The sequence below is a fragment of the Phragmites australis genome, chromosome 10 (assembly GCF_958298935.1).
Source record: "Phragmites australis chromosome 10, lpPhrAust1.1, whole genome shotgun sequence".
In the NCBI taxonomy this organism is placed as follows: Eukaryota; Viridiplantae; Streptophyta; class Magnoliopsida; order Poales; family Poaceae; genus Phragmites; species Phragmites australis.
The window spans coordinates 21,566,853-21,591,086 of NC_084930.1; the positions used below are offsets into that span (position 1 = coordinate 21,566,853).

At 44.2% G+C, this 24,234-nt stretch overlaps 2 protein-coding genes across 3 annotated transcripts; both read left to right on the forward strand.

The window, feature by feature from the left end:
- The first annotated feature begins 2,345 nt into the window (after positions 1–2,345).
- LOC133930329 (protein decapping 5-like) lies at positions 2,346–10,058 on the forward strand. Of its 2 annotated transcripts, XM_062376965.1 has the most exons (8): positions 2,347–2,597; positions 5,364–5,464; positions 6,270–6,338; positions 6,470–7,603; positions 7,873–7,944; positions 8,900–9,085; positions 9,208–9,318; positions 9,400–10,058. In XM_062376965.1, the coding sequence occupies exons 1-8, from the start codon at positions 2,471–2,473 to the stop codon at positions 9,550–9,552; spliced, it is 1,953 nt and encodes a 650-aa protein (XP_062232949.1). In that variant the 5' UTR covers positions 2,347–2,470; the 3' UTR covers positions 9,553–10,058. The 2 variants fall into 2 exon arrangements, with proteins under 2 accessions (XP_062232950.1, XP_062232949.1); XM_062376966.1 differs by lacking the exon at positions 9,400–10,058 and having other exon boundaries at positions 2,346–2,597; positions 8,900–9,120; positions 9,156–9,297.
- Positions 10,059–17,608: 7,550 nt separating this feature from the next.
- LOC133930156 (uncharacterized) lies at positions 17,609–19,149 on the forward strand. Its single transcript, XM_062376840.1, has 5 exons — positions 17,609–17,677; positions 17,776–17,981; positions 18,160–18,667; positions 18,812–18,920; positions 19,034–19,149. Exons 1-5 carry the CDS (start codon positions 17,609–17,611, stop codon positions 19,147–19,149), a joined length of 1,008 nt encoding a protein of 335 aa, XP_062232824.1.
- The last annotated feature ends 5,085 nt before the right edge of the window (positions 19,150–24,234 follow it).

Consider the following 24,234-nt stretch of genomic DNA (forward strand, 5'->3'; position numbering starts at 1 on the left):
TATATCCTTTGCTAGATGCACATGTGTAGAATATGACCATATATGTTTTACCTTATGTCACATTCATGTGAAGTAAGTTGTATTAGTTTACATATGCTGTTAAATCTCATATATACACTTGGCTTTAGGTTGTGTTGTATTAGTTTTGGTAATTAATGGCAATACAATCATCGTGGCTAATGTATATTTTGTAGGATTATTGGAAGTTAGGTCACGATGATAATTCTCAAGTATTCTTGGCCCCTATATTAGCATTCATGTTAATGGTTCAAAAGATGTGTGTGAAGACTAAGGACTACCTAGTTCTAAGAGTCGTTTGGTGTTGGGAGACACTTAGAGTAGTATATGACTTTGTTTTTCCTTTAGCCGCATTATTAAGTGGCTTGAGGATAGTAATTTGACCTACTTTGAGTTAGAGAGATAGTTGTAATGTACGCTAGTCAAGTTTAGAACTAGGTAGCTCAAGAGAATCCTAAAAAGTGTTGAATAGTCAAAGCCGAGGCAAAGATTGTTTTAATTGGAGAAGTGTGCATCGGAAGCTCCTTACTGCAAGAACTCTTAGAGGGTGCAGATAGTTTATACAACACCGAAAGCTTGCACCAAAGAAGGTTTTTAGTAGGGTATTTTTCAGTGAAGATCTAGGCCCTCTACTCACCGAAAGCTCCGGGGAGCATTGGAAGCTTGCACCGGATAAGGTTTACAGGAAGGGTTAGTTTTGGTGAAGTTCAAGTTGTTCTACTCATAAGAGGTTCTTGTGATCGCAGGAAGCTTGGACTGGGGATTCCGATGAGTGCACCGAAGGCCTTTCACTAAAGGAAGGTGTCTATTTGATAATTGGTCATGGAAGTTTGGTCTTCTGCTCACTGGATGTTTCAGTGGGGAAAAGTTGGTCTCATCGGAACTTCTGGTGAGTACAACTTTTCTAGGTGGTTAGGCAACAACTACTTTTTACCCTTGGGTTATACATACTTCCCTACCTGTTCTATTTAGAGTATTTTGGATGTGGTTGAGCTCGTTAACATCCTTGGAGAGACACAAAGAAAAATAAGCAATTGAATGGTTTCCACATTCCTTAATTACAAGATTAAGAATATCCTTAGTGCTAAGAGAGTAGCTAGTCAGTATCTAATTATCTTTTTAGCTTAGATTAGGTCAAATGAGGTTCTTAACTTGCTATCCTTAGTGATTGTCGTCACCTAGATGACTTGGTGATGTTTGGTCTCGAGGAGCTTCATGGTGAAGTAGAATTATTGATTCTTGCAAATTCCTTTTCTATGATTACTTTGCTAGAATAGGGATTGTGCTTGATTGAGCTTGCACGTCTTTCACCTAGAAAACTAGTGTACATTTAAGTTAAGATTGTTACTTTATTTTGCAATAGTTTTTAGGATTAGAAAAGTTTTATAACCTAATTCACCCCCTCTTGAGCAACTTGATCCTACACAATGCACGCCCCTAGATCCTTCTCTCCCAGATAATGCTCGTCCACCCCCAAAATCTAGCCAAATATGTCACCCTTACTTTCGGCTCCTCCTCGCTAAATCCTTTTATCCTAGTCCATACCTTCCTCCCTCTCGGAGCCGTCCTTGACCTGATGTGCCCTTGATCTCGAATGCTCCCAATAGAGATGCTGGTCCCTAGAAGACTAAGTTATTGACCTTGTAGCTATGGCGTCACCGTATTGGGGTGGAAGTGGTGGCTGAGGAGAATGAGCCTAGGGCCATATGAATAGGAGATAGGTGGCACCAAAGGAGAACAACATTGGTGGCTGAGGAGAACAAGGCAGCAGGCGGCGTTGGTACCGTGGAGAAGAGACATGGTCATGTTTTGATACAAACTGAAGAGAACATGGGCAAAAAAATAGTCCACATAGAAGCCAATAATCATACAGTGACATTCGCTTTAATATCACGGTCTTTCCATAATGTTAAAGTGAATTGGAAAAATATGATAGTATACTACTAAAACCAAAATCTTTGGTGCCAAGAAACCAACTTTCCCATTCTTTTTCTAGCAATTCTCGTGAAATCTTGGCATTGAATCTCTGGTAGTAAAACTTTCACAAATTTGGCCTCCACAGGTTTCTGCTTATGCTACTTGAATCCATTAGACCACGGGCCCGCATGTCATAGTCGGAGAGTTCACGCCCCTGGGCACATGAATCCGGCCATTGCGCAGCCACTTGGCACGTATCCCATAGCACCTGCCGTACAACGATCTCCGTTACGCACACTCGACAGCTTCCACCGCCATATGGGGCCCGGAGTCGACGTCATCGTGGCTCCCACCAGTAAGCCGCAACAGGATGAGCCCGCATGAGCGAACGAAATAGTAGGGGGGATAGTGGGAGACGAGGCGGAGCGATTAGCGAAGGCTTTAAAAAAAAAAAAGAAGGGTAAGAAATAAGGCGAGGAAAAATTACCAGCGAAGAGGGAGCGAGGGATCGAAACCCTAGGCGAGACTGACGGCGATGGCGGCGGCGCCGCCGGAGTCGTACATCGGGAGCGTGATTAGCCTCACGTCCAAGAGTGAGATCCGGTACGAGGGCGTTCTCTACACCATCAACACCGCGGAGTCCAGCATCGGACTCAGGAACGGTAGGGCTGCATCCCCCCCCCCCCCCTCTTTTCCCTTCTCTTCCGAGATTTGTCGGTAATCTGTAGGGAGTTGCATGCGACGACGACGCAGGATTGCAGATTTAGTCTTGTTCTCTTGTTTGGCTCCTTTTTCTGTTTGCCACTGTTTTTGTTTGACTCCGTGCTGCCGATGGTACATAATTTTGAATTTTTCTGTGCACGATTACTTGTATAGCTAGGTTTTCAGTCTATTATATTTTACAATTTTTAATCAACTTTTAAACTACACTACTTCTTTGTTCTTTTTTAAGTGGATTGTTACTGATCGATGCGTGAATTCGAGTTGGAATGTACAAAGTTCGCGTGTTGCTAAAGATGCAGTACTAGGTTTTGAGCTGTGCGCATCTTGCTTTCTTGTGCTGTATGTTTTCTTCCCTGTAAACAGCGGCTCTACGGTGAAGAGGGTATAAGGTTGGCAGGTTTGGGATGGCCCATGTGCTAACAACTAAACGAGTTAGTGTTGTACATTAATTATGGAAACCCTTTTGGTTTTGTCCATCCAGAGTAATCCACTTTCAGGAGTATGACATTAGCATCACCCGCCCTTTTCCAGAATTGTCGGTCAGCTAAAACCATACAGATGAAAGGGGCAAGGAATCTGTACCATGTTTGGATTGTGTACTTACATCAAAATGGAGAGTGGTGCATGTTCAAGGGTCCCTGCCTAGTTGCCAAACTGTCAATTGCTATACATCTGTTTAAGAATTGACAAAAAATAGCAGAGGTTTCAATTTTAGGCACACATGTTTCAGTTCTAAATTATTTCCTTGTTGGAGACAGTGTTGCGACTTAACCCATATCTTCTTGGCCAATCCGGTCGCAAACCTTGCTGTCCAAGGCTCATTGCCTGGTGTGCTTATTTGTTGTATTCGTAAGGGAGATTACAAGTTTTGTCACGCAGCCAACCTTCCTTTGCCAAGCTGTCAACTGATTTGCTTCTGTTATGTAGCACTAAACAGGGAAAGGTTTCTCTTTTAGGAACTGGTTTTGCCTTCCTTATGTTTTTACATACTGGGGATATGTGTACTTATGGCTAGTCTTCATTTAGTCAAATCCATAGAGGATTACAAAATCACATAAAGTGTACCTGCATTGTTTTCTAGAGAGCAAATAGTAAACATTTAAATATGTTAATAGCATTTGATAACCTGATAGATACTGAATTTGGGTCATAATTTTATTTGCTAGCTATATATTTGATATTTGAGTAATATTCCTATTACCTTAGCATAGGTTGTAAAGTTTGGACCATAGTCACCAGAAATCTGGGTCGAGTCGCGGGTCGGTGGTGTCTAAAAATATGGGCCGAAGGAGGTAGTTTTCTTTAGTATGTTGGTTCGGAACACGGAACGTGAGCCTAATGAATTCGGGTCGATGAGCTATAATATGCCACACATAGGTCGTTACATAAGATCAATCAAAAAGTAATAGGAGCAAAACAAGAAAATAAAAAGAAGGAAAGGTACATTGAGCTGCCGTAAGCTAGCCCATCTAGCGCATTACCCACCTAACTTAACCCTATCCTTCCTTTAGTCTCACGATACGCAGCCGCCGTCTCCCCTTAGTGCCGTCCTTCTCTCTCTCTCTCTCTGCTCCTAGGCAACCAGCGCAGCTGGCCACAAATCAATCACTGCCAGCCAACAACTTGCGCCAGGAACTAGCAAAATCGATTGCCTATGCCCATGGTCGCCTCTCTTTAGTGCTCTCACTTTCCCTGGACTTGGATACCGATTTGATTTGCTGCTACTGCACCCCATGCCGCGTGAACCTGTGCACGCTGGTTTCAAATAGTCCTTGATGCCAGCAGCCTCCCACATCTTCTCAACATCAACCTCCTGCACCTTTCCCTTCCCTCCTTCCCTCCGCTTCTCAACATCTCATTCATTCCATGACATATCCCGGTGGTGACAGTGCTGCGACCCAGCCTGAAACGGGACGTCGACCCTGTTCAACCCTGACCCTCGATTTGGGTCGTCTCGGGCTCGTGGAACACGTCGTCGATCCCAACTATTTTGTCCCAAGATGTGCCTACCTATGCCTAGTGCCTAACTGCTGCATAGCCTGCCTGGGCGGCAACATAACCCCAATCAGGTTCCAGGAATCACCATGACAGCCTTCTAGTACCTAGGGCATTTCAGAATGTTGAGTTTGGATATGAAACCTGTTAAAGGCCATTGTTCGATCCATATTCCTTTGATAACACTGATCATGGGAGAATCTTGCTCTCTAAGGCCATTTCCTGATTTGTTTGTTTGTTTGTTTGTTTTATCTATAAATGGAAGATTGAAGAGCTTCGGTGTCAATCTCAAATCCACTGTACTTCAATTTTAATTATAATGTAAAATGTTGACTAGATCATCTGCACAATGTGGGAGTGTACAGCAACTTATGTTGACATTAACGTGCACATACAGGTGATTTTGTTTGTATTTTTGAGGACACCAAGAGTTTCTCTGCCACACGAGGTCTTAGGCCTCTGTATTTCTGAAAGTCCCAAACCTTTTAATAAGCTTTTTCTGGGGCATTCGTTGGAAGAAGTTCTATGAAGCTTATTTCATAGTTTCTTACCACAAAAATGTTTTCTTGTGCTTTTTTTTTACTCTGTTGATTGGATCAGGTTATGTCTGCACCAGATTCATAGTTTTTGTGTGGCCTTAAGTAGTAAAGTTGCACTGATCAGGCGCAGTCTCTTATTATTAACGGGTTACTCGTTATACTTTACTGCAGTTCGCTCATTTGGAACTGAAGGTCGTAAGAAAGATGGCCAACAGATTCCTGCCAGTGACAAGATATATGAGTACATACTCTTTCGAGGAAGTGATATAAAGGTAATGAGTAAATTGGTAAAGATACCACTAATAGTTGTGTTATCTGTTATGATTATTAACTGTTGACCATTTTGCGAACTATGTGCCTTGGGAGTTATTTATATAAGTTGCCATCATTGATATGATATATCTTATTCCTTGTGCTGTTCAGTACGGTAAACATCAGAAATGTCTATTTTTATCATGTAGCTAATTACCGCGCAGATGCATGTCATCATTTAGCATCAGATTTTGATGAAACAATTGAAGATGCTAGAAAACAAGTTGCCTATTCCAGGCTCTCAAATCAGGCAATACCTGAGTGTGCGGTGGAGCAGGGGTGAGGCCCTTGTAGTGTAGTTTATTGGATATGGGTACTGATGGAAAATTGAGGAGGATGGAGTTATGCCCGTAAGGAAGTTTTCAAGATTGGGATCTAGTTAGGATTGTTTTTGTATTGATAGGATCACTGGATCAGGACCGTGGGATATTACCTCGTGAATTGTGATGCTAAATATTGTAAGGTTTTGACCACCATTTTATATGGACTTACTTAATTGACATCTTAGTGGTGTCAAGATTAGAGTGGTCCAACATGAGCATAGGATTTGTAATCTCCTATTTTATATATCGAGGTCTTAACAACTTTGTTCATTAGCATGCCCAATACCAAAGTGATTGATTTGAAGAATAGACTGGCGCCTTCAATGCAAATCCATTTTTTTTACTGATTCACTGTTTCAATAAATCTGCACTTTTACTTATCTGATAGTCCTGTTGTAATATTCTCCTTAGCGATGTCTCAGCTTTACTTGTTTTACCGCAGGATTTGCAAGTCAAATCCTCTCCACCAGCTCAGCCTGCAAGTTTACACAATGATCCTGCAATTATTCAGGTTTTTTTATATTACTGTAAATATTTTGTAAAATGTTAAATGCCTTTGATGATTATATTATTTCGAAAAAAATTGTCGGACATTGTAATGATGGCTCATCTGTGCTCACTATTACTATTCTTTTTGTGTAGTCACACTATCCTCATCCTACCTCGTTGCCTACAAGCTTTCCTTCCGCTGCAAACACGACGGCAGCTGATTCTACTTCACACAATGCTCCATCTGGAAATCAGATGCCACCACCATTTCAAGGGAATTTGCCCCCATATCAACCTGGGGCCAGCTTGCAGTCATGGAATTCGTCACCTATGCCATCATCAGCAAATGGCACCGGCCTTACAATGCCACCAATGTACTGGCCGGGGTATTACGCAGCACCAAGCGGGTTTCCTCATTTGCAACCGCCACCCTTTCTTCGGCCACCACATGGTTTGATGGTTCCACAGTCCCTGCAGGCTCCTGTACAATATCCCGGACTTAATGGATCGTTACCAGCTGGGTTTCCAAGTATGCCAGAGCTTCCTTCTTTTCTTCAACCTGGTAATAGTAATAGTCTAAGTCAATCTTCAGGTGTATCCACATCAGTGTCAGCGCCTGCTTCATCGAGTACATCAGCAATTGAATCATCAGGAAGCCAACTGCCAAATAAGTTACCATCCATTTCTGCTTCGATGTTCTCTGTGGGTTTAACTCCGCCATGTGCGAGTCCTTCGATTTCTACATTTGAACCCACCATACCCCTGTCCCAAGGCACACCTTCTCTTGTGAACAGTAAGCCAGTCGCTCTACCAGAATCCAGCCTGCCATCTCTATCCAGTGATAAGCCTTTGAGTGTACCTGCTTCTATACCAACCTATATACCTTCCTCTCAGCCACCATCTGCTAATGTTGCATCTAAAATCAATGCTGCAGAACCAGTTACATTGGTAACTCCTGGCCAACTTCTGCCAACTACTTCCACTACAGTCATTTCATCTCGTGCCTTGCAAACTGCTTCTTCTATGGTTCCATCCTCTAAGGATGCCTCCTCTACAGTTCCATCCTCTAATGCAACCTCCTCTGTGGTTCCATCCTCCCAGGCTACTTCGCCTATAGTTTCACCCTCACAGGTTGCTTCTTCTTCTGTTCTATCATCTCAACTGTTGAAGGTGAGCAGAGAAAATAAAGAAGCCAAGCAGCGTGAATGGAAGGCAAAACAACCTGTGGTTACTCAATTGGAAAATAAGGAGCCCCTATTGCCAGGACCAAAGCCTGCACTTCAGAAGGTAGCACAAAGTATTTAAATTTGATTGTCATTAGACAAGTAGAGGAAAAGCATATTTTTCAGGTATTTTGCATAAACTCCCTACATGTCACTCGAAGCCTGACCCCCCCCCCCCCCCCCCGGCCAAAAAAAAAAATTCCCACCCCAACCTCCCAAAAAGACCACACACAACCTATTTTGTGGCATTTACACCCTAAGGCACAACTTCCGTAATTTGCATGCTTTGTGATCAGTCCCTTTTTCTTTGCTGTATAATTGTTTTGGTTTCAGCCTGTTGGAGCTTCCTCGTATGTTCAGTACAACAATAGAGGCCGAGGAAGAGGCCGCGGAAGAGGATATGGGGTATGTCCATCTAAAACGTGCTCTGTATTTATAGCTTTCCAGATCTAGAAGCGCTTGATCCTTAATATGAAGTTGTTCTGTTTATTTGATGATACTGAAAATGTTTGAATACATAGTGATAGCCTGTTTTATCATACAGTTTTATAGCCTTCGTTTCTCTTGAAGGTTGTGACCGTTGTAAGAACTAAGCAAACTACAATACAACACCACCACCACCACCACCACCAAAACCTTTTAATCCCAAGCAAGTTGGGGTAGGCTAGAGATGAAACTAACTAGATCCAACAAAGCGAACTACAATTCGAGATATTTTATTTCTCATATTACATTATTGGCACTCAATGAATAGACCGTTGCTAATTCCACAAACATTCTCTAGAAAGTGTTATCAACAACGTTAGCACTCCTCGTTACTTGGTGAGCTGTAGAAACAAACAGTTAGACATAGATAAATTTTTTGGGTACATTCAGCCTTTTTTTGTAGTCTAATTAGTTTGTGGAAGTATAAACTTCTCACTACATAATTGCAGATCAATATATGAGCCATGTGACTTTTACATATGACTTCGGTTGGTTGGGGCGTGCTGTTATGAACTTTTCTTCTATTGAATCCCCAATCTCAAGTTGCTTGGATTCTGTAGTATTACTAATCCAGTGTATTCGTCATAACACTTCAACCAAAAGTATATTCTACTTGTTCTGAGGAAAAGTATATTTTACTTTTTGGTCAACCATATGTTAATGAAAGCCATGCAATTTAGATGAAGTGTTCTTTGTCACTTGGTGGCAAAATAGTGCCAACTGAACTGCGAACTGCACATGCATATACTAGTATGAGGATTGATGTGCCCTTAAATGCTTCTGTTCTATCTTCAGCACCTTGGGGACATGAACAATCTTTAGACTATGTTTTACTTTTGTATTAGATTGTAATCTTCACTAATATTCTCTCCAGCAATCACATCCCATAACCAAGTTTACAGAGGACTTCGATTTCATGGCAATGAATGAGAAGTTCAACAAAGATGAAGTATGGGGCCATCTTGGTAAAAACATGGGACGGTTGAATGATGATCTGAATGATTATGAAGATGATGTGCTAGAAGAAGATGAGATATCTCCTAGAAAGCCAGAGGCTAAGGTAACAGTTTTGTTGGATTGCTTCTTGTGATTTAGGTAACAGTTTTGTAGGATTGCTTCTTGTGATTTAGCAGTCAATATGTTTGATGCTTATTAGCCTTTTTTTTTCTTGTGCCTGCGAAGCCTGTGTATGTCAAAGATGACTTCTTTGATTCACTCTCGTGCAATACAATTGACAATGGAGGGAGGAACGGCCGAGTTAAATTTTCCGAGCAGAGAAAAATAGACACTGAGGTATTGAACAGGCATACATTGCATTTGTACTTTACCTCGTCAGCTTAGCATTCAGTGCTTATGGTTTTATTTTGGTTGTAGACGTTTGGTGACTCCGCAAGGCATCGACCAATGGGCACAAGGGGAGGGAGGGGTCCCCGTGGTGGTGGTCCTCGTGGCCGTGGCTATTATGGTAGAGGGTATGGATATATGGGTAGGGGACGGGGCTACTCTTACCCACATCACCAATCGTGATAGAACAGATGGATTTGCTTTTCAGAGCCTTGAAGCAGATGAATGATAATGGTGAAGAAACGACATGTGCACAGTAACCTGAGATGTATCGCAAGTAAAAACAAGGCTGTTGGAAGATGGAAACATATACTAATCCTCCGGCTATAGCTGAAAATGCCTTAATAATTCGGTGGCCAAGTTGATAAACTAAGAATCAGTGTCGTGTCGGGCTGAAGGCAGATTGGAGTAGAACCTGTAAAATCCATATCTTCTTTCTTGTCAGTGTTGATGCGTATTTATTTCCTTGCGGAGGTAGATGGGGACATAGCTAAATTATTTTGCAATTTAGTGGTTACTATATGCAGTCTGGTTGTGATATTATTGAAGTCATATTGAGCACTGTTGGATGTTCTTGTTGAGCTTTCTGTAGAGCATGTCTGGAGGAACAGGTGCTCCTGATGGTGGTGCCCCAATTTGATGTATGCTAGTCAAGTTGTCCTCAATATGCATGGAGTTTGTGGTTGAAATTACAGCATGCGGTGATTTATGCAATTATGACGTTTGGATGAACTTTAGTTCTATTGGAAATTTAAGTTTCGGCGGACCTAGTACTGTTTGCGATCATTTGATATGTCGTTACTCCTGTGTGGATGTGCATCTAACTCATAAATGGATGGTAAAGAAACTATATCATGATTTTTGTGGGATGGCTTCATTTCATTTATGCCAAACGTGACTGAACAATATACAAAGGAAACGGAGGCCTCGGGAGCCTCCGCGTAAGCAAGAATTGTCCTAAATATAAGGGAAAACTGCCAAAAAACCTCTTACAAGTGGGGGTTTTCAAATGCCCACCTGCAACTCTAATCCTTAGTTCAAACATCCGCAATTGTTTAATGGTCGCTTTTTTTTTGGCGTCCATTGTGGATCGGCTCGGCTCAGAGATGTCCAGCATAGATTAGCTTGGCTTAGAGATGTCCAGCGTGGATTGACGACTGAAAAGGAAAGGCAACGCTTTTTTTCCCTCCATCTCGACTGAAAAGAAAAGGCGAGGTTTTCAAAGCGGAGGTTTTCGAGAGAGGCGATCGTGACGGTGCCAGCAATCAGCAAAGATAGGGGGCGATCCACAACGATCGAACGTGACTGGTGAGTCTAGGACGGGGAGATGATCAAACGTGGAGTAAATATCAAGCTAATCTTTCAGTGATAGGAAGGTACGTATCTGGAATTCTCAAAAAATTCAGGTGAAGTTGGACAAATTGATGCTTTTTTTTTGGACAAGTGGTTTCACGAACCATTGTAGACACATTTGGCTACAAAGTCGTGATTTTTTGGTATTTAAACATAAACGTGGGTTGTAACAGATGAGTTTTGTTCGGGTTGTTGATTTCCCTAGTTATGTTGTTCAAGAAAAAAGGCATGTATTTCTAACGGTTTGTGTATGGCTGGTTGTCAATGGCAGGGGGGTTATGCTATAAATTGCTGGTTCACAGTGGATTGTCATTTGGTGGTAGTTGTAGGAGATGTGGCAATGAAAGTGTTGGTGCAATTACTGTCATGGAACCCAGAGATTTACAATAGTCTATGTTGATTCAATGCCTAGTTAGGCATGGTATGCAGGATAGTGACGACTTGTACTCTTTGAAGCCTGGGTATACATGACCTGATGGGTTAGTCTTGATTTTGGTGATGAACAGCTAAACCAAATGATGACAAAGTTTGTGGGGTAGAACAAATTGTGTCATCTTTATGTTGTTTCTTAGCCAATGTTGGTAGATGTTGAAGAGGATGAAACATGACTGAATAATCCAATTGAAGAAGATGATGGGGAAGAAGAGGATGGCTTCCGAAGGGACAAGAGGAAGGGCAAGGCTAAGAACAATACATATGCTAAGACAAGTGCTCTTGTGCAGGTACCAGAAGACAAGCATGTTTATGAAGGCGATGAGGATGAGTTATATGTGAGCAAGGATGCTGATAAAGGTGAACCAAAACAAAGTCAACCAGATGAGCCTGCACAAAGTATGTTGAGAAAATTGAGGAAGAATGCAAGTAAGAACCATGGATCAAGTTCTGCCAAACCTAAATATGTTTACCTTCGAGATGAGACAAATGAAGATGTGCATAGTCCAGTGCACACTGATGTGGACGAGCCTATCTTCGTACCAAGGTTTATCGATGCTAATTATGAAAGGTTTGATGAGTCTACAATGAGGTATCCTGTAATGAAGCTTGGAATTGTATTTACTGATGTTAAGTAATTCAGAGATGCATTGAAGTATATGAAAATCAGGGAGGGGAGAGATGTCAGAAGGCCAACGAATGATCCTGTGTAGGTTTCGGCCAAGTGCAATGGAGTAGGATGTCCATAGTATATTTATGCTTCTAGACTTCCTGGTGGCGTTTCATTCAATATCAAGAAGTATGTGGATGAGCGCTGCTGTGGGAAAAGCCATACAGTGAAGCAAATGGATGCCAAATGGATTGGCAATGAGTATGAGCTTTTCTTTAGAAGTGCTCAACTTGGCATATCGCATATCCCTTACTAAGTCATACAGAGCAAAGAGATATGCTGTGTAGAAGATTGGTGGTGACTACCTTGAACAATACAGAAGAATACATGAGTATGCACACACTGTCTTGCAAGTTAATCCTTGCAGTATAATTGTTGTGAAATGTGATGTAGATCTAGATAGAATGTTGAACCCTAGGTTTGAGAGGATGTATGTGTCTTTCAAAGCACAAGTGAATGGTTTTCTTACTGGATGAAGACCATTTATTGGGTTGGATGGCACACATGTGAAGCTACCTAATGGAGGACAGATATTGAGTGATCAAGGGAGAGATACAAACAACAACTTGTTCCCTATAGCTTTTGCTTTGGTTGAGTCTAAACAAGTTTATTCATGGACTTGGTTCTTGGAACATACCTTCGGAAGAAAAAAGCCGAAGTGCCGCTCGACCTCAAAGAAGGCGGCACACGTCGAAACATACCTTCCGGGGCTAAAAGTGCCTGCCCCCGCACCGAAGGAGAAACATACCTTTGGAAGAAAAAAGCCGAAGTGCTGCTCGACCACAGAAGGCAGCGCACCTCTCGGCTAAAAGTGGGGGCTAAGAGTGTCTGCCCCGCACCGAAGGAGAACATACATTCGGAAGAAAAAAGCCGAAGTGCTGCTTGACCTCAGAAGACGACGCACCTCTCGTCTAAAAGTCGGGGGCTAAGAGTGCCAGCCCTAGCACCGAAGGAGAAACAAATCTTCGGAAGAAAAAAGCCGAAGTGCCGCTCGACCTCAAAGAAGGCGGCGCACCTCTCAGCTAAAAGTCGGGGGCTAAGAGTGCCTGCCCCCGCACCGAAGGAGAAACATACATTCGGAAGAAAAAACCAAAGTGCTGCTCGACCTCAGAAGGCGACGCACCTCTCGGCTAAAAGTCAGGGGCTAAGAGTGCCTGCCCCCGCACCGAAGGAGAAACAAACCTTTGGAAGAAAAAAGCCGAAGTGCCGCTCGACCTCAAATAAGGCGGCGCACCTCTTGGCTAAAAGTTGGGGGCTAAGAGTGCCTACCCCTACACTGAAGGAGAAACATACCTTCGAAAGAAAAAAGCCGAAGTGCCGCTCGACCTCAAAGAAGGCGGCGCACCTCCCGGCTAAAAGTCGGAGGCTAAGAGGGTCTGCCCCCGCACCAAAGGAGAAACATACCTTCGGAAGAAAAAAGCCGAAGTGCTACTCGACCTTAGAAGGCAGTGCACCTCTCAGCTAAAAGTCGGGGGCTAAGAGTGTCTACCCCCACACCGAAGGAGAAACATACCTTCAGAAGAAAAATGTCGAAGTGCTGCTCACCTCTCGACTAAAAGTCAGGGGCTAAGAGTGCTTGCCCCTACACCGAAAAAGAACTCCTTGACCCCAGAAGGCGGGGCATCTCTCGAAAGTAGGGGGCTACGAGTGCCTACCCCATGCCGAAGGCACAAGATACCTTCGGAAACAAAAAACAAAAACAAAAACAACAAAAAGGGAAATCAAACGAAGAAGCACGACGTTAATCCCGAAACATGGGAAGTCTACAGGGAAAAATGAAAATTTGACAAAATAAAAGTCGAAGCCTGGATAACCATCGCTACGAAATTCGCGATAGCATTTATGATTAATAGCAATTACAACACGAAACCAAGAGATGCACTACCAGGCCATTGAGAGCAAAGTAAGCGATTAAACGATTGAGGCCAAGTCAAAAAATGATGCTTTGCTGGTGTTGCTACCGAAGGTCCCTACGGCTTCAAAGTCGGGGGGGGGGGGGGGACGGCGTTCTCCGAATGATGCTTCACGTGCGTTCTTGCCAAAGGTCCCTATGGCTTCAAAATAGTGGGGGGGGGGGGACGGTGTTCTCAAGATCACACTTCGCACATGGTGCTGCCGAAGGTCCAAATTGATAAGGACTGACTCAATAAGCACAATATATAATAACAAAACATAATAATCGTCTCAATATTCTTTATTCCACAAAATCATCAACATTAGGATCAACAATATCCTTATACCATCGGCTAAAGCCATATTGAAAGGCTATGCCTTGACTGGCATGAAAAGGTAGCGCTGGATCCAATGGGGATCCAATGTAGGAAGGTGAAGAAGTGCTAGATGAAGATACAGGTGAAGTGCTCCCGCCTTCAATATGTTGCACTATTTGCGAAGAAGGCCCTCGATGGTAACAAAATTGAAACTGGCGAGGCGTGAACACACGGTTATCGTCTTCCGGCTCAAGCTTCGGGTCGACGAGAATATGCGGAGGCTCAAAGTCTCCACGCGCAATCCGGTGAGACTCACGCTCAGCCCTATGTGTCTCTAAAACCGAAGGGCTAAAAGACTTCCAGAACGCTTTGGATTTGGCATTTGTCACATCATAGGACCTACACTTTGCCCTCCAGTACCTCTCGAAAGCAATAGCTGGGTGGCGACGGTGGAAGGAATCCCAGCAAGATCAATACATGAAAAAAAAATGTCTCGTATCATAGTGATGGGAACCGCATCTTCGGCTACTTGCGCAGTGTCCGAGGGGAGGACCTGCACAGGGAGTAAAAATAGTCAAAACATTTAACAACAAATAAAATTGTATATATTACAGAATACTTCAGTTGATGATAAAATGTTCAAAACCCAACGCGACGCTTCACGCTTTCTTCACACCTTCTCGGGTTCTTCGGTCATTGCTTTAGTCGAAGGGTCTTCCTTTGCTTTCGCATGCAGTAAAAAATTTCAATGAATGTGCAGACGGTGGAAATCAAGATTTTTTTTAAAAAAAAACCAATAAAAACACGTACTCACTGGCGATTGATTTTTGCCTCCCGGAGGGCGAGCTCACGGCCGTATTTACACCAGTAATTGGTAGTGAATGATCGTGCAGTGGCCTTCGATGCCCTTGACACGGCCGAAGTTGACATATCCAATGGGTAGCAGAAGGTGGTTTTCTGAAGTGCAATGTGATGGTCACAACTAGTCATCTCAATTGATTGGACTAAACTCCTTGCTGAGATCATGGCGTAGAAGTCGCCGTACAACTGGGCCGCAGGCAAAAGGCTGCCGCTGGTTGCGCTGATCCATCCAATAAGTCCACCCAGCCCGACAAGGTCAAGCGTTAGAGGCAGGGCCGAAGCACCGATTCCATCAAATGTATTGCTAATGGCTTCGCAGGCTGCAATGGCCTTCGGCTCTAGTTCTCTAAGCACAGTGAGGGCGTCCTCGGATAGCGCCTTCGCCTCGTCCATCTCTTCGTGTAGCCGCTGCATTTTAGCTTTTTCAGCGGTGTAGAGGGCTTGCAGCTCTGAAACCTGAGCTTCGGACGCCATTAGATTCTGCCGAAGATAGGTGACCTCTTCCTCTGCGCTCTGTTTGCCTGAGAGAAGGGAGCTCACTTCTTTTTCAAGCTGCTGTAAGCGCAGATCAGCCTCCCTCGCTCGTCGTGGGAACTCCCATTTTTGGGCTTCAGCCTTCTCTGCTCGGACCTGAAACATATCCCTTTGCGCCTCTGCATTTCTTGTGCGGGCCTCAAAATGCTCCGCCTGCTTGCACTGAGTGCGCGAAATAAGCATAGCCTGCGATAGTGCACGGGTATGAGAACAAATAACCGAGGAAATGATGCAAGACAGTAATGAACAAATAAATATAATAAAAAATATATAAATACCTTTGCAATTTCCACATCGGAGGCGCCGATGAGCTCAGCAGCGGGCTTTCGCGCGAGAGAAATCTCAAGCTCAGGTAGAACGAAGGTTGTAAATATCTTCTTCACATCATTGACCTCCCCCGAGCTTCGACGTCAATAGCCGTCGCATCGAGTAAGCCGCTGTGACTCATAAGCTCCTTTCTGCCACGGTGAGGCATGGGCGGTGAAGAAGTCTCCTCTTCGGTCTCTGTGGCTCTGTGGCCGTCAGATGACTTGTCCTTAGAGGAGGAACTCAAAGATGAAGAGGAAGACGACGAGTCAGCTACTGCCTCAACATTCTCGGCTCCTTCGGCCTCAGTTTCCCCCACTATTGGCTCAGCGGTCACACGCTGATCCGAAGGCTCGTCGTCGTCGTCACTAAGAATTAGCGTGGGAAGGTCCACACGCACACAAAAGGATGACTTCGGTGAAGAGGAATGAGGATCTTGTGTGCCCTTCGGAGGCTCCTGTCGAAAAGGGGCATAGCTCAAATGGCTAGTGAGCCCTTGAGAGTCAATTCCTCATGAAGGTCATCGAAGGCCACTTCGCAAGGTCTCTTCCTCAGGGCAAGTGCTTTCTTCTTTTTGCCCCCTTGTGGCGAAGGGTTTGCGTTTCTTCGCTTCCTCTGTCTGCCAGTGGCAGGTTCTCCGTCGATATCGGTGGTCGGGGAGCCCTCTCCGCCTTGACCCGGTAAGGGCGCGGTCACCTTCGGTCTGTCCTTATAGGAAAGAACTCGAAACTCAAAAATCTGGTTGAGCCGCCGGCCAAGCCCTTGGTCAGCGCATAGCTGGGCTTTGCCTTGGGTAAACTTCATGAGCAGCAGCATGGCCTTAGCCTCCACTTCGGCTACCGTTAGGTCTACCACAAAGCAAGCAGTGTAAGCAAATGACAGCCGAGGTGCATTTAGGAACGTGATAAAAGATAATACCTGTGAAACCTTGGAGCATATTTATAGCGGTAAAAACAAGGGGTAACGGCGGTTAAAATGAGACGCGTTGGAAGTTGAACCGTAATCGTAAAAGATGGTTCAACATGAAGCGAAGACATTTAACGTCCTCGATCCGATTGTTGTGTAGGGGCAGAATGGTCATACCAACATAAAATACAAATAAATAATAATAAAAAAAATAAAAATGAACAACATGAGGGGGCTATCTGCTAAAAGGTTAAACTAGCCCCCGAGGGCCTTCGACGGGCCGAAGGGGACAACGTTGAGCTATATCATCCGATTTACATGCTTGGCCCTTCGAAGATGAACCTTACCTTTAGAGGGCTATTGTTGGGGGATGATCTCCCGTACCCCTTCGAATGGCGAGTCGAAGTCCACCGGTGGTTGAGCACTGATGAATATCACGGTTGTGTTTCAGGAAGTGCAGGGGAAGGCTCTGGTGGGCCTTCGGTCGGAGACCGAAGGTCGATCCATGACACCAACAATCAGCATAGGTGAAGGCTCTGGCGAGCCTTCGGTTGGAGCCCGAAGGTCGACCCGCGGCGCCGAGGATCAGCATAGGTGAAGACTTTGGCGAACCATCGGATGGAGACTGAAGGGTGACTCGGGGTGCAACGCCACGGCTGGTCGAAAGTGCCCGGAGGGCGTCGAAGCCCGTGTAGCCGCTTAGGATATAGTTGTAAATGTGCAGATGTACTTGATGGTACCATAATTTCTCCGAATATGTCGAGAATATGGCAGTTGGGGGGGGGGGTTAAACTATAAATCCTAGCGTGAAGTGGTTGAGTACGGGATATAAATAGGCTAGCACTGTAAGTGAGGAGATAGAGAAATTAAGATTATTTCACCCTCGGATACATGTCACACTTCGAAGCCTTCGACTTTCCCTCTTAACTGAAGGCCTTCCTTGCTGTCTGGTGACTTAGATCCCAACATGTTGGAACAAAAAATTGGTCAAGAAAACCAATTTGGTGACTGGAAAATCATGAGTGACAGACAAAAGGTAATTAATAATGTCTTCCTTGCATAATGTACATACCTTTTCTTCTAGTTTGTACATGAACTTGTGTGAATGATCAACAATTGTGCATATTTGTGCAGGGTTTGAAAGAGGGTGTGAAGGTTGTCTTCCCTAATGCTGAGCATAAATTCTGCTTGAGGCACTTATATGCCAACTTCTCAGCTGCTGTTTTCAAGGGTACTCATCTAAAGCAACTCATGGATAGAGCATCATATGCATATAGAGAGTATGATTTTAATCAGGCTATGGAAGAGATGAAGCAAATGAACCTAAGAGCATACAAATGGTTGGCAGACATAGACAATAAGCATTGGGCAAGGCACATGTTTAGTCCCACAGCCAAGATAGATTTGGTTGTCAATAATATATGTGAGTTATATAATGCTTGGATCCTAGAGGCTAGGGAAGATACTATTTGCACAATGGTTGAGCACATAAAGGACTAAGCTAATGGTAAATACTAGTGACAAAAGAGATGGTGCACAAAGGGATACATGGGTCAATTCTCCAAATTACAAGAAAAGACTAGAGTTCGAAAAGACACTTGCTTTAGTTTGCAAGGTTGTGTGTGCTGGACATGGCATATGGCAAGTCACCTGCGGAGATAGCCAGTATGTTGTTGATCTAGACAATAGGAAATGTGGATGCTACAAGTGGTATGTCACTGGAGTGCCTTACTATCATGGTGTAGCTGCTATCCACCAGTTCAAGCATAGACCAGAAGACCACATGTCACCTTACTTCACTAGGGAAAAATACATAGCTGCTTATGAGGGGATGATCATGCCTGTGCCTGACAAGACACAGTGGGTTCAAACTAATTTTCTTGATGTTGATCCTCCTCTATACCATGCTCAGTCTGGAAGACCAAAGAAGAAGAGAGTCAAGAGTAAGGGTGAAGTTTCAGTTCCAGAGAGAGCTGCAAAGAAACTGGAAATTAGATGTTCCAACTGCAAGTTGTATGGTCACAATGTGAATGGTTGCAATGAGCCAATTAGGCCTTATTGGGAGCCTAGGAAAGGATAAAAAAACACTAGAGTGAGTACCAGTTCCTAAGGGTTATCTTGTGTTAACATTGTTCTAACTATGTTCTAACTCTATCTTGTATTTTTTCAGGCTGCAAGAGGTTTACCAACAGCTAGCAAATCTGAAGATCAATCAAGTGCACATGGGACACATCATACTTCTCAGCCTAGTCAACATTCACATGCTAATGCAACTCAAGGTAGTCAGTCCAGCTTTCAACTAGCTCCTACACTTCATCTGGTAGAGGATCAAGAGCCAAAAATAAAATCACTATGCATGGCAATCCTATCCTTCAGCATGCTCCAATGTTAGGCCCTGCTTTCATGAACAATGATCAAGGCTTTGGCTACTACCATGAAGTCGAAGGAGGTCTAGAAATAGTGCCAAGGAAGTACTTCCCGCTAGTCAAAAGTGCTTCTAATTGCTAGTGCATGACATCATGTTGTGTTCTTCTAGCGGTATCATGTTGCTGTAAATATGAGTCTACATTTCTCCTCATTTTTGGCTACGCTACGTAAGATTTTCTGGTTTTGGAGCTAACTGGACCTACCAAAGTTCTCACAATGTAATGTTTTCAACTTTTGGTGTTGACTGGAGCTACAAAATAAGTTATATTGTGTGTGACTAGTTGATGTTTGATTCCAATAAGGTATTGTGGTCTGTTCACTTTGTTTGACATGAACATTTACTAGCACATATACTTTGGATAGTCACAAAATCTTTCATTTCTCATTTTGTCTAGAATAGGCACACATAATGCTCACAAGCATACATGTCAATTACATGTCAAACTTGACCAAAAGCCTACTACTCAGGTTCATTCCACCACTTTCATCATCAATACAAAAGTACATGTCACACTTGACCAGAAGTCTACATCGATCCTACAAAACCTGAACTACATGGTCACATACATTGCAATGGCGAACATCACAAGGCCAAAACCTACTACAAACACAACACCAATTCCTCCATCTCTTGCATTCTTTATCACAACTTTCATGTTCTGCTTTGCTTGCTCTAGATCCTCCTTTGTCTTCTTCAGTTCCTGCTCAACCTTCTTGAGCTTCTCGCTGGTGCCAATATGCTCATGCACCACCTTCTCCCACTCCAGTTCCCAACCTTTAGCATCTTTTTCTACCATTTACTTCTTCCTTATCAGCTTCGATAGTGCCACAATTGCTCTGTCCTCCAACTGTGGCTCTACCCAAATCTAGAAGTTGCACAGCTTTTGCAATTTCACCACAAAATCAACAATTGCATCACGTTTGAGAAGCCCAAAACAATGGGACCCCAAACAATTGTGCAAGGGCAAGCTTACCTGCCTACTACTGTAGGAAGTAAATCCCTGGGTTGTCCATCGTCCAAGAATTCACCAACCTCGCATGATGGCCATAGTCACACAAAATTCCAAAGCTTTCATCACAGAACTACTCATACTCAAGGCTGAAGAAGCACCAGACACGTGACTCAATTGATGCTAGTTGAGTTCAAAGGAAAACTTGATTGGATCCTAGCACCCAAAATGTCCAAATCCAACCAAACCGCACTCAAATCAGGATGAATTGGACCATCTTACTGGGCTCACAGTGCCGCCACACCCTCCTCCTCCCCTCCACTGCGCCATCCCCCGCGTCGTGACCAACATCTCGCAAACCCTAGCCACCCTGTCCGGTCGAGGAAGAAGGGGAACAAGCTGTGATTGAGAAAGAGAAAGAGATGAAGACAGAGAAAGCTCCACCTTCACCATCGGATAAAAGGTGCTAAACCAAGCCAATCCGTGCTAGATGTCTTTGAGCTAAGCCAATCTGCGTTGGATGCAAAAAAAGCGACAAGTCAGATGGTCAACAGGCCAAACCGAGACAGGGAGAATTTGAAACCATTTAATAGTTGTGAGTGTTTGAACGTAAGGATTAGAGTTGCAAGTGGGTATTTGAAAACCCCCCTCACTTGTAAGGTTTTTTTTTTTCAATTTCCCCTAAATATAATCTTCCTGCTCAAACTTTTTTTATCAAGTGGTGTGTGACTTGTGATCCTGGGCTTTTAGGCCATGTTTGTACTAGTGCATCATTTAGGCCTTGTTTGGGCTTTCATGACAAGTTGGGCTCAATCTTGTAGGCCCTCTGTGTTTCGACTGGTCAGGTCCATTTGTTTTCGCTTCACATGCGCTAGGAGCTGAGCTCAAGAGAAAAGCCCTAAACCCACTCTTCCTTGCTGTTGTGCACCCTTCTACCGCCTGCTGCCACAATGCCACAACCCTTCCAAGCAAGCTAAAGCATGTCCTTAGGATGAACTCCAGCCTCCTCAGCATCAACTTTGATAAGGTGGTCAGGCCTAACATGGCCTTCCTCCAGCAATGCGGGATGAACGTTTCCAAGATTGTTGATATCAACCTGTACTCCCCCAGGGTGTTCATTGTTCACCATGAAACCTAAGCTTCTTCGGGATGCCGTGGAGTGGGTGGAGGAGTTGGGCTTTGAGCAGGGTGCACGTATGTTTTGCTGTGCGCTTTCTCTGGTCACTTTCACGAGCAGAGAGGCTGTCGCCTAGAGGATATGACGGTTATGTGAGTTTGGTTTCTCAGAAAATGAAATGTCACTTTCATGAGCAAAGAGGCTGTTGCCCAGAGGATACAACTGTTATGTGAGTTTGGTTTCTCAGAAAATGAAATGTCACTAATCGTCAGGAAGGCACCTCCTGTCCTAGGCTTGTCTGAGTAAAAGGTTCAGTGAAATGTGGACTTCTTGTTGAAGGATGTTGGTTCGGAGGTGATGTACATCGTGTAAAGGCCAGTGCTGATCCTGTATAGTGTTGAGCAGCGATTATTGTCCCGGCATCGATTGCTCAAGGTTCTTCGGGAGAAGAGATCGCTGAACAGTGAGTTGGACTACTATGGCATAGCCTCGATGGCCGTGAAGATTTTTGTCAGAGCCCTCCTTTGGATCACCTTGTGCAACACATACCAATCCCTAAATTAGTAGCTAGTACACACATATTTCCAATAGAAGTAGACATCACAGACAGACATCGATTAAAGTACGATATTATGTTACAATATAGAGTTCATTACAATAAAAGCCCGTAGGCATAATTAAACAAAGCCTCACAGCACAACGGAAATAACGCAAAAGCGACCCAAGCCCTACAGGCAGCTTGAGTGTGGACGAAAACCAACTTTTCTATTCTTCATCTTCACCTTCAACAAAGTCAGCCTCTGGATCATCTGAATCTACTTATAGCAAGAGTGAGTACATAAGGTACTCAACAAGCCCTACCTCAAGGGGAGACATTAGATGCATAAAGGTAGATAAAGGATAAGGTTGTAGAGTCTTTAGGTTTTGCAGAAAGCTTATTTTCGATGCAAGGTTCAGTTTGCAAAGAATATCTTAAAACATTTTTGAGGGAACACATAAGTTGAGTTTATAGGGTTGTTGGCCATGGGGAGATACTTCCATCCCGCCAGTTACCACACTTCTTTTGCCGGTGGACACGCAGTCCAGGATACTCCAGGCACATAGCCAACACTTTTTGAAAGCACGGGCAGACTGCCCACTCACACACCAATGAGGTACTCACGTCGGAAAGCTAATCATTGTGATGAACCATAGCTTGTCCTTGACCGAGGACATGGCTATCCAACTAGGTTTAACACTCTGTAGAGATTGTACACTTTACCCACAAGATATGCACAGATTCCAACCTGAGTAACTGGTAGAACTATCATAACGAGACGCAACATCCTCACAATGTAACCACAATATCCACCCATGAGGCACTAAGATACCAGGGGCCTTAGAATATCCACGGGAAGGACCACTTAGCATTTCCAAGGCTCTGACATAGCCTTAACAATATCACCAGTCGGACCTTGGGTTACGTGCTGCTCAAATCTTCTCCATGTCCCTGTTGCCACTACCGGCCTCTGAGTGGGTACCGAACTAAGTTGAAGGGGTTGGGTCGAAGTCCTGCCCATTCACGTCATGTGGTTATACGATTGAATACTAGGTAGGATGTCATAGCAAACCGGTCCTTATACGACCGAGGCAAGTGTCTCCCAACAAGAACACCACAAAGGCGAACCTTGCTTTAAGGTAATTCCCACCTTTGTGGGGTACCTTACTCACCCTCATAAAACACACACTAGAGTTTCCATGAACACATCTTGCACACACCAAGCACACAACACCTCAAACTTTTTGAAAATGCATGATTAACATATGTAATTATCCCGGTTCTTTCATTTGAGCAAATCAATCCTAAGCATGGTAGTAACCAAGCATTCATCCAAACAATCATTATAGTTGATGCTGGGGACCTTCATTGGTTTCAATGGAATAAAAGTGACAATATCAAGGCATGGCATAAACAAGCTATGTCATAGCATATTTTTAAAATCACAGTTATTAACTTAAGCATGCATATCCCTATAATTTGAAACAATGGCTCTATGGGTTGTGTTTGAAAATATAGGATTAACATGATCAATGGTGTAGGACTTGCCTTCGTTGAAGTCCTCGTCCGCTCCTTTGTCAAACTCCAGATCCTTTGGGTCTTCCTTGAATGTGCCTTCCTATAAAAAAAATGAACGGTAAAAGCACACATATAAGCAATCAATCAAATGATTATATTAAAAACTAATTAAATTATAAAAATTATGAAATTTTCATGATTGGGTAGATCTCGAATTTAGATGAATATCGGTGGAAGAATCGTCAAAAACGGAGTTAGGACAGAGGAGAAAAGGGCTTTAGAAGGTTAGTCGAGAGAGAAAATCAGAAAAGGAAAAGGATTATTCTCAGAATATTCCTCAGCTTAGCTCCGGTGAAATGGCTTGGCTTTGGGTAGCTCGGCTTGGGGCTAGGCTCGGCTTAGCTAGGCAGCTCGGCTTGGCTAAAGGGTGGCCCACCTGTCAACGAGGGGGAGAGAGGATAAGGGAGAGGGAGAGGCAGTCGGCTTGGGCGGATCGAGCAGAGAGAGCAAGAGGGGGAAGTGAAGGGAGAGAGGTGATGGGGGCAGCGGCCAGTGGCGTGCTGGTGTCGGATGGCGGTGGTAGGCTCCGGTGACCGTGAAAAGGAGCGAGGATGGCCAGATCTACACCATGGTTGAGGTGATTCACAGAGTGGCTAAGGTATGTGGCTCAGATTTGGGGGATTTGGGGCCTTTGGGTGAGAAGGGAGGAGAGGGATGGCTGTGGAGCTTATCAATGGTGGTGGCGCTTTGGCCTCGTGTGGCGATGGCGGCGGTGCTCGGAGAAGGAGTGAGGGAGGCGGTGAAGGTGAGGGAGATGGTGCGGTGCAGAGGGAGGAGGAAGAGAGTATTGTTCATCTTTGTAGGGATGATGGCATGGGCACCTTGGCGGTGTGGGGCGTGAGGCAAGGTGCGGGGCTCGATGGAACGGCGCTAGGCGCGAGGCGGCGAGGGGCGCGAGGATGGCTGTGACGCGTGGGGATGGGACGGGCGGCGCGAAGCGACGTAGAGCAGAGAGCGGCGTTGGGTCATGGGGATGGGAGAGA